The sequence below is a fragment of the Oryzias latipes genome, chromosome 18 (assembly GCF_002234675.1).
Source record: "Oryzias latipes chromosome 18, ASM223467v1".
NCBI classification, from domain to species: domain Eukaryota; kingdom Metazoa; phylum Chordata; class Actinopteri; order Beloniformes; family Adrianichthyidae; genus Oryzias; species Oryzias latipes.
The window spans coordinates 14,640,646-14,651,347 of record NC_019876.2 but is presented as its reverse complement, the minus strand read 5'-3'; the positions used below and the strand labels follow the sequence as shown (position 1 = coordinate 14,651,347).

The following is a 10,702-nucleotide window of genomic DNA, read 5'->3' as shown; positions in this document are numbered from 1 at the left end:
GCAATTCAATTCTATAATAAAATTATTAGAGCATAATTTTAATTACATATACAAAAATATAATCTGCTCTCTTTGTGGATCCCCTCAGCAAAGTAGTGTATTTACGTTTATATACCATCTATAATATAGACAGTATATAAACTTAAATACACTACTAACACGGAACATTTTAGGTTTACAATATATATATTGTAAACCTAAAATATTCCATGTTAGTCTAAGTAAGTATTCAGTTACTTTCTACACTATAAGTACATGGTGTACAATAGGCCTGCACAATATATCGCTAATTTATCATTATCACAATATCAAGCTGTGCAATACGCAGATCGCAAAAGATAAAAAATAAATAAATAATTGCACTAAATGGTAACCTTAAATATCCTTAAACAATCTTATGGCAGCTTGAATTATTTAATGAATTAAATAAATCCCTTTATGCATTTGACCAATCAGATGGAGCCCTTTCATGTTAGATGTGCACCTCCTATTTAAACAAAGATCATTTGAAGTGTAATTTAAGTTATGTTGACTCTTATTTAATGAAAACTCTTGCAATAACATGGAAATGATATATTTAGTTGTTTTGCTATTTGTTTATGTAATGCAAGATATATCCTCATCACAATATTAAGCACTAATATCCCAAATTGCAAGTTTTCCTCATATTTTCCAGGAATTTTTTGCTTTAAATGTTTTAGTTTAGACATTGTTTTAGTGAAGGGTACATTTTTTGTTGTTATTTCAAATGCTTTAAAAACGCAACGTTGTTGATCCTAAAGACCTTCAAATCCTCTCCCGCCTCCATATCACACCCTCCACGAAGGAGGTTGTAAGGGCAGGGATGCCCAGTTTAGTTAGTCTGTTTAGTTAAAGTTTTAGTATTATCCTATTGAATTCTATGCATTCATGATCCTTTTTTGATTGTATTTTTACCTTACAATTACCGATATGAAGCCCATTGAGATGACTGTTGTTGTGAATTTGGGCTATACAAATAAAATTGAATGGAATTGAATTGAATTGATATCTGTGACGAATGACATCACCGTTCTTCTACATACAGACACATTCTCTGTTTGGGAGTGGACTTTCATTCCTCTCCTTTTTCAGGACAAACCATCAATTCTTATTTTCTTTCTCCTGAGGTTCTCATTAAAACTTAAACCATATGGAAAAATATTTTGATTTGGATTAATAAAATGTAGTTTCAATGGAAGGTCTGCAATAAATGTATACATTCTCAGAATCCAGCATAAACTAGTCTAAACCAGGGAACCAGTCCAGCTAATAATCTGTAGTTTATAGGTTAATATAAAGTTATGACGTTAAATTCTTAGGGTGAAAAAATGAAACAATTTGTGGGAAGTGGCTAAGAAAATACCCAATAATAATAATAATAATTACAATTATGTTGATAATTATAACCACCAGAATGGATTTATGATCGAAGTTTGGTCTGTTGTCTTCATCTTTATTCAATTTAAATATTTTAGAAGATGTGTTATGGACATTTTCAGTGCAGAAACGACTGAATATGTAAATGTTTAATAACTTGAAGATTTTTTTCCAACATAATAAAAAGAGTTAAAGCTGACTTGTTTTCAGTTCACCACTAGAGGGCGCAGTTGAATTGCTAAATCCCTCACTCTTTTGGTTTGAAAGCTTCTACCTCCTTTTCCCACATGCAGAAAAAATGTTTTAAGAAACTTTTCTCATTTATCCCCAACTTTCAGACATTCATTTTAAAATAATCCGGAATCACTGGAATCACCCCTGCTCCCTTCCAGGGGAGTAAGAAAGAGGAATAATACATGAATTGCACCGCACCAAACAGAGGCATGGAGAATTAAATGATAAATAATTGATCACTATATATGGGGTAAAGAGAACTAGAAGAGAAGATTCCAGTTGGCTCGCCCGTGCTCCTGTACTTGGCCGTTGACCTCGCCACTGGCTTGTCTTGCGCTCCCTGCTGTTTTTCAGTTCCATATGGAGTTTTAGGAGGTTTTCTTTACCAAGAAGGGATGCCCAGTTCAGTTTAGTCTGTTTAGTTTAGTTGAGCAATTACCTATTTTTTCACGACCGATTTCATGTTCTTATAGAATTACCGGTATGAAGCCCATTGAGACGACTATTGTGAAATTGGGCTACATAAATTAAATAAAATTGAATTGAATTCTAAAATAAAATAAAAATTAATGCAAAGAGTTTCTAAGAATTAGATTTAATAATGAGGGTAATTTATGCCCTTTGTCTCAAAACAATATTGAAACCCAGGAACATTTTTATGGTTGTAATTTGGTTCATTATTTTGGCAGGATTTACATGATTGGCTTTTAACAAAAAGATATTCCTTTGTTTATATGTAATATCATTCAATTTGGTTTTATGCACAAAAACATATTCAATTCTTAGCTAACCGCTTGACGCCTGAATTTATTTCCAGCTTTAAAAACTAATCACTTATGTTTTTTCTTTCAATTAGATGCTAAATTCAGGTGAATTTGGAGTAATTTTGCATATGTGGATCAACAGGCATAGAAGGGGTTAATTATTTGATCTTTTTAGGAACATTTTTTTAATTATGAATGTCATTTGATGAAACTGAGCACCGATGTTTTCTTTTAAAAACAACTACAATCACAATCTGTTCTGTAGATCCCTTCAAAAATCATGAAGTAATAAAAAAATATAAAACTCTCAGATTATTTATCTGTTGACGTAAACAATTGCATTTTTCCATTTTTAGTCGTTTTTTTTATTGCTTTCACTTAATACAATCTACTTTGGTCTTTTTTTATGCATTTAGATTCTGATGGCTGCTACTTGGTCTTTGTTCAAGTGTTGAATTTTTGGTAGGTAATAGTTTCCATGTACAGTAGTTTGAGTGATTAAATGTTTGGAAATGTAAACCAAAGGAAAAAAAGCAACAAAACTTCTCTCTTCTAGCCGTTCTCCATCTGTTTATTCACATCTTTCATTAGGATTTTATAGAGTTTCCAGACCAGCTTTAAGGTCTTCATTTTTATTTTGTGTCTGGACTTTATAACAGATTATTTTTCAGTCTGATGGTGGGTCTATCGTTCTGTTTAGACAGAATAAAGGCATCAGCTGCTGCTGACATGCAGCGCATGCTTTTGTTGTTTTATGCAGGGCAGCTGTGAGAGGAGATGGACATGTGCTTGACAGCTAAATCCAGATCCAAATCCCTTCCCTGGACTTGGATCTTTTCCAGACAGCCTGTCAAGAAGTGGGAGCCGTCCTCACCTTCACCTGATGAATGAAAAAGAGGAAGAGGAGAGAACGTTAGAGGGGACTGCACAGCCCGAGACTATCAACTCAATGGATTTTCTTTTAAAAAAAAGAGAATCCTAATTTTTTCCATCTCACTTGTAAACACTTTTTTAAGTTTGTGCTCTCAATAAATCAGTTAGAAATGTGACATTTTAAAAATCCATGCATTACAAATGTTTGATCTCACCTAAAAGACCCCCAATTGCGAGAAGACCCTCTCTCCAAGTTGTCAACTCTGGATTGACGGATAATGTTGTGCTTTGTGATTCATCTCCGTCTTGAAGCACTTTCAGTTCACTTTTCGAGAACGTAATGAGTAGTTTCTTGAAAGTGCTTTTCAAAATAAACTTCTCCTCCCTGAAACTGACTGTGAGCTCCTGAGAATCAGAGGAAAAGAGACAAACGTGGTTATCCCATCTTCTCGTTTCATCTATTTGCAAAACTTTGGTTTTACACAAAGTTTTAGGACTTAAGGTGAACTTTCAGATGTACCTCTGTGTTCTTACTGGCTTCCACCCTAAACTCCAGTTCTTTTTGTAAAGGCTTTATGCTCAGAATGGTTCCATTCATCTGACGGAAATCCGCCCAAAGCTCAACCCTGAGCGCAGCATATTCATCAGTCTGAAAAACTTTAAATGAACAAAAGTAGGTCACAACAGTAAAAGAAATGCAGTTTACCATATTTTTCAGAGTTTAAGTTGTGTTTTTTGCAATAGTTTGGCCAGGGGTGAGACTTATACTCAGGATTGACGTATATGTGATTTAAAAAAAAAGTATTGGTTCGTATGGATTACTGGTTGCCCTCTAGCGGTTGTTTCCCACTAACAACCACTAGAGGGCATCGTCAGTATTTGCTACTGACAGCAACGCAGAAGAAGAAGTGCCGTCCAAAACAAACATAGAGGAGAATATGATCGTTCTCCTCCTGAACTTTACAATATTTTTTCTGATTTGGATCGAGACATTGTTGCTCTTGATTTTATTGTTTAATGTGGGACAACAAGTCATCAAACTGGCTTACAGGGAGACAGAAGTACAGCTGAAAAAAAAAAAAAGACTGAATGATCTCATAAACCAGTCATGATGACTTGTTTACTGATGTTTTTGTTGAACTCTTCCAAATAAATAGACCTAAACTCTTAACATTATTTAACATTATCCGTGTCTTCCATCCATGTAAATAAGATATTCAGCTTCCATGAAGCGATAAAGCTAAAAACGTGACGACGCACATGAAAAGAGGCAGTGGACGTAAATTTAATGCGCGTTGAAAAAGAGGCAGAAGATGCAAATTTTATGTGCATCAAAAGAGGTGGCAGATGTTTATTTGATGCACGTCAAAAACAGGCAGGGGATGTTAATTTGACACGTGTTGAAAAAAGGCAGCAAACGCTACTTTAATGTGCATCGAAATAGGCAAAGGACGCTAACTTGATGCGCGTGAAAATAAAAGGCAGCGGATGGGAATATAACACGCGTCCAAAGAGGCACCAGGTATGGCAAGAAAAAACCTGTTCGCAAAGTGAAAGCTAATTTGACGCGTGAATCGCATCTGGTGTGATTGCTGCCTTACACCAGGCTTGGCGGATTTGTTCAGACACATTACACTTTTCTGCCAAAAGAGCATATTTGTTTTTTCTTCTTTATTGTCCTTTTTTTTGGCTACTGTGATTTATACTCCAGAAAATTGGTCACTCACATGATTAACAACAAAAAAGGAAAATCATTCAGGTGTTAGGGCTGCACAATATGAGGAAAACTTGCGATTTGCGATATCAGTGATCAATATTGCGATGACGATGTAACTTGCGATACATGAAAAAATAACAAAACAACCAAAAATGCAATGTGCATATCACTGCAACAGATGAACTCAAAGAAAAGTCAACATCATTTAAATCATACTCCAAAAGACCCTAGTCTACATGGGAGGGGAACATCTATCATAATAGGAGTCCATTTGATTGGTCAAATGCATAAAGGGATTTATTTGATTTGTTAATTCAAGCTGCCATAAGATGGTTTTAGCACATTTAAGGTTACCATTTATCGCAATTTTCGCCATCTTCTGCGTTATGCATATTGTACAGCTTGATATTGTGATAACGTTAAATTAGAGATTTTATTGTGCAGGCCTATCAAATGTTAACTTTATTCATACCATGGTCCGGGTGAATACTCGATTCTGATTGGCTGCTGGGTGTGCATTAAAAAGTGTTATACCACAGGATAACTGCACGGTGAAAAAAGAAGTTCCGGTCACCTTGTCAGAAACAGGCAGGGGATGCTAATTTGACACGTGTTGAAAGTTCCGGCTTAAATGTTTTGTATCACACCGCCGGCTTCTTTAAAACAACCTTTTGCTTCATCATTTGGACAAAAACAAGTAGTAAGAGGTGAACTTTCTCTCTGAACTGATGCTTTATTCAACCCATTAGAAAGATCCGCATATATATAACGCTTTATATCGCCAAATTTTGACTGCAGCGGTGATGCGGCGCGATGCAGACTATTTGTTACGAAACAAATAGTCAGCTTTTTGTGAGAAAAGCGATCCAAATAGGAAAAAAAACAAGAATTAAGGACTAAAAACTAGTTAATATTTATTGCTTTTGTAAGTGACCATGGTATAAGCTGGTGAATGGCTGACGAAGTGTGCATTATCACTTTTTAACGCACTTCGCGGAAGCAACTGTCCTCTGTTTCGCGTCGGACGGTTCAAGCTTCCACGGTGTGCGTTAAAAAGTGATAATGCACACCTCGTCAGCCATTAACTCTTACACAAACTACTTTAGCCGGGGAACACGTGGTAAGGAGACACTTATCTAGATCTCACCTGAAGTGCTAAAAACAGCGAATCCTGTGCCCGAGAAGTAGCTTCCAGGTCGAATGTTTTGGTAGCAATGCCGCAGCTCCTCCACCTCCGACTCCCATGGAATACTGATGTTCAGCCAGCTGCCGTGCCGCACACAGGCGTCCATCTGCGGCTTAAACTGCAGCAAAAAAGAAATGAAAAATGAAATCAAACACCAGCACCATCGTTTGTGACTGGGAATGTACATTTAGGCCTTAAACATTTAAACCAATACAGATAATTTAACTTATTTTAATAATGTTAAAGTGTCAATAAAAGTGGAAAACTGGGAGAATGCAAGTGGTTTAAAGTGATATTAAAGGGCGAAACCTGAACAATCATTTTTTCCTTCTCGATCAGGATCCCACCGAGGGCCAGTCGAAGTCCGCCTGAAATGACCTCCTCCGTCTGCTGAGACTGCATGCCCACCTTTAGTCCGGTTGAGCCGTCGACCTCCAGAATGACAAACTTTCCCTGGTTGCTTACTTCCAGCTTGGAGACACCAAGGAAGCAACATCAGGTTTGTTTCACAAAAATGTGTGCTTCCAGCTGAAGGGTGTTTTTCACACTGAGACCGTCCAGCTGACTTTGTTGTATTGTTCACGTCGAAAATGACTCCTCTAAAAAATCTCACACCTTGATTTGATCTGGCTTGCTTTGACATTGCACTCCAAAGGGTGGACTGGACCATCTGTAAATGGGTGCAGTAACAAATATTGCTCATTTGCGGACAGAGTTACTTAAAACAATTACATTAAAAACTTAAATATACTGCAACGTCTCTGAGGATTGTGGCCCTTTATCCTTTTTGCTGCATCACTGAAAAAATAAACAATCACTGTCATCAGTTTAGTGTATTTTTCCTCATTGCAATAATAAAAAAATATGAATTTGTTCTTCTAAACGTAAGCATCTCTTTGGTATTTTTTACTTTACTATAATGTAAATGATAGCAGGGCATCAGAGTGTCAGGTTATGCTAAACTATGTATTTAGATTGAATAAATGCAAATACATTAGGTGTGAGATTACTTCAATTTATTTATTTAGTGTTTTATTTTTTCAGTTTTTTCCTGAATTGAGCTTCATTGAATTAGTGCAACTCTTCCCAAAATGCACTGGGGTAATGTCACTTTTTTTTGTTTTATTCCAATCTCAGGTCTGCTTTTTCGGTAGACAACACTTCACTTGAGTTGCGCTTTGTAATGAAAAGACCTCTGAAAAACGCTCTTAAAATAAGACTAAAGGTTTGGAGTGGGACTTTAAGCAGACTATCCAAGGAATGAAAGTCAGGTGTGGACCAAACAGCCCAGTGTGAAAGCGACCTCAAAGAGCTGCCTGAAATCCTCCTGGTTGAGACTGACCGTGTGCCACTTCCCATCGTTGAGCTTCAGCCCACCTTCCACACTGACCAGCATGCCTTCTTTGCTGATCTGCATCAGGGGGATGCCGTTCATCAAAGACAGGACGAACCAATCCTCTCCGTTTTTGGTGTCTCCGTAGAAGATCAGACCTTCTGGATCATAGGTCCGAAACTGGAAGGAGGACTTGATGCTGCTCGAACAAAGAGATGAATCAAGTGATAGGTAATGTCTGAACTTGTCATGTTATTGAACATAAAAGAATAAACAGTTCCACCTTTTCCTGCTACGTTCCTGTGCTCAGATTTCCTTCATCCAACCCTACTGTTCTCCTACTTTACCTGTTGATTTCTGAGAGGTTGACTGCTGTGTGGATCAGCGGCCTCCAGAGGTCTCTGGCCTGACTCAGGTAGAAGACGGAATCGCCCGATACTTGTTTCTGGAAAATGTCAACAAAAAAGCAGGAGCTCTTCCTTCTGCATCGTGCACATTAACTGCCTGTGATTGGATGAGAGTCCATTGATTCAACATGAAGCACAGCAAAGTGTGCAACAGAGGAAGCACAGTTAGATTTTTAGGCCGTAATGAAGCGCTCAATCGCTGCTGACACCAGTATGGTATGGTAATAACTAGGGATGCTACAATTCTCAGTTTGTATGTTATACCGTATGTTACACTGTGGAACAGAATTGTGGATGACTGAATCGTTGCATCCCTACTGGATACCAGTATGTTTACATTAAAGGGTTAATGTTGCGTTAAGTGCTGTGCTTTTTTAAGTATAAGTCGCCTTTTTTTTTTTTTTGCATAGTGTGGCCATGGGTGCAACTTATACTCGGGTGCGACTTATATGTGATTTTGTAAAATAAATAGCAACAATCACTAGAGGGCACTGTAGGTATGTGTATCTGTATTTGCTACAGACAGCTACGCAGAAGCAGAGGCACCACTCGGTCCCATGCTACGTTTGCACCGCCCTCAGCTACTTGAACACGTGTATATGCGCTTCCGCGCTCAAAACTCAAAACATGTGTCCAACGTGTGCATCACACACTCGCTGTGAACGTAGCATCACATCGGGCTTGGCCGAATTGTTCCAAATGTAGAAGATGAAGAATTCATCAGATTTGGTGTTTTTAAATGATTTAGTTAAGTTTACCTGTTAGCATCTTCTTTACGCTATGGTTATGTTATGGCGCTGATACACCGGACTCCAATGTTTCATGAAGCTAAAGTGTGAATATATTCATTATCTATTTCGTTTTTAAGGTTTGCCTTTCGAGATAAAATTCCTGTTCTGGTTCTCGTATTTTGATATTCCTTTTCTTCCAAAAGTGCGACTCATATTCATTTCTTCCTTATTGTGCATTTTTTTGCTGCTGTGACTATTACTCTGTAGTGACTTAAAGTCCACAAAATACTGAAAGGTTTACCTTTACTGTTGCTTGCTTTAAAGCAAATTTAAAAAGGGATTTTTCCCTTTTTTGTTGTTGTTTTATAATACAAAAAATTATATTTTACATCGTGACCCAAAAAAATGGAAGGTCTGAACTGAATGACTGCATTCCTTGTAATTACCTACTCATTGGATGGGTTAGATGGAGAGGAATGAAAAAAATCTTTGAGTGGGGCAAAAGTGGCTGTTGGATTTGTCCACAAACTGAGCAAAGTCCTAAGTCTATTGATGCTTTTGTAGTGTGTAAAGTCTGAGTCGTCTTTTTGCTTTAACTATTGAAAATGTGCAGAGGATTTTTCAAAAACAGATATGAACAAATAAACACAATCTTGATGGTTAAAAGTCGAATATGAGCGTTTTAATTTTGTATTATTTAAATCATATAGTCCTTTAAATGTCTAAAATGATCTTAAATTGGTCAGATGCAAATATGCATCCCTTGTGTTTTTTTAAATGAGATTTTCAGTCAAGCTCATTCAAAAGGGGTCACATCTACCTACCTTACCCCGTAAGCTCCCCTGGCCCGCAGTTGGCCCCCCCAGCAGGCTCACAGTGAGGAGCAGTCCACCTGCTACTGCTTTCCAAAAGACTGCCATCTTTCAGAGCGTTCACCCACCCCAGGCCTCCCAGGGTGCACTCTCCAGAGCCTTTGGGTGGTCCAAGCGTTCCACAGGTGGCGGCGGCGGCGGCGGGATGAGGTGCAGAGGCTTTCTGCCACAGTGTTTGTGTGGAGCGTAGGTGGGATTTGGCCTGCCGTCCTGGGGTCCAGAGGGCAAACGGAGGATGGTCAGTCAGTGCAGGGTATTGATCTCTGCGAGGAAGTGCTTCAAGGCTGTGACTAATGGGATGTTTGTGAAAATGTAGGTGGGTGGGAGGGCTATGGTGGTCAATGACAACTCAGAGAAAAGACAAAAGCAAGTTGTTAGCTGTTGTCAAATTGTTTAAAAAACTCTCACGAAAGATATTAAAACGCGAGAAACTTCAGTTCAGCCCTTTTAGGTTAGTAAATCATTAAAAATAACAGCTCAAGGCGGTGACAGAAGTGAAATCTCTTCTGCCGCTGTCTTCATGATGATTCATGCAGCGGCGACTTGTCTGCAGGCCGGGTCAGTTTCCTGAGCCGGACCACTTCTGTGTGTTTATCCGTCACACAGGAACCTTCTTGATTCACCGCCGTCGGCTGTTAACCGGCGCATGCACGTGTCGGTTTGTGTGCTGCAGGGGGAAAAAAAGAGGAGGAGGAGGAGGGAGCGAGGAGAGCTCTGTTTTCTCTTTCGGCTCGCTGGGTTCCCCTGACACAACCTTCTTCCAGGAAGGCTGTCATAACTTGGAAGTACTGGGAAAAGAGCAAAACACGTAACTGGAGCAAAATCGGATCAGTAGAGGTTAAGGATTAGGAATAGAAATTCCTTATTCATTCATTTGACTTAGAATTATTCAATTTTAGATTACTATAAGGATTTCATATCATATTATTTTATATTCATTTGATTTGCCAGGAATGTTGGTGTGGAGTAAGCCCTACTTCCTATCATCCATGTTTACACACCTCCAACCTAACATTACTCGTGCAACAAAAACTGCAAGCAGTATTATAGCTATCCAGCCCTACAGTTTTGATCCAGATTCCAGCTCAGACGCACATGGATCTGTTTGTCTGCAAGTGGATGCATCAGAGTTGTCTACGTCACAGATACAATCTTTTTCAAACTGCATCGGATCGCCCAATATTTAG

General features: G+C 38.3%; 1 protein-coding gene across 1 annotated transcript; it reads right to left on the bottom strand.

Annotated features, from left to right (window-relative positions):
* Positions 1–2,939: 2,939 nt before the first annotated feature.
* Positions 2,940–9,785, bottom strand: shbg (sex hormone binding globulin). The gene is made up of 8 exons (XM_004079810.3): positions 9,468–9,785; positions 7,853–7,950; positions 7,515–7,704; positions 6,482–6,643; positions 6,134–6,290; positions 3,790–3,926; positions 3,485–3,674; positions 2,940–3,276 (listed from the first exon to the last, which is right to left on the bottom strand). The coding sequence occupies exons 1-8, from the start codon at positions 9,561–9,563 to the stop codon at positions 3,149–3,151; spliced, it is 1,158 nt and encodes a 385-aa protein (XP_004079858.3). The 5' UTR covers positions 9,564–9,785; the 3' UTR covers positions 2,940–3,148.
* Between the last annotated feature and the right edge of the window lie 917 nt (positions 9,786–10,702).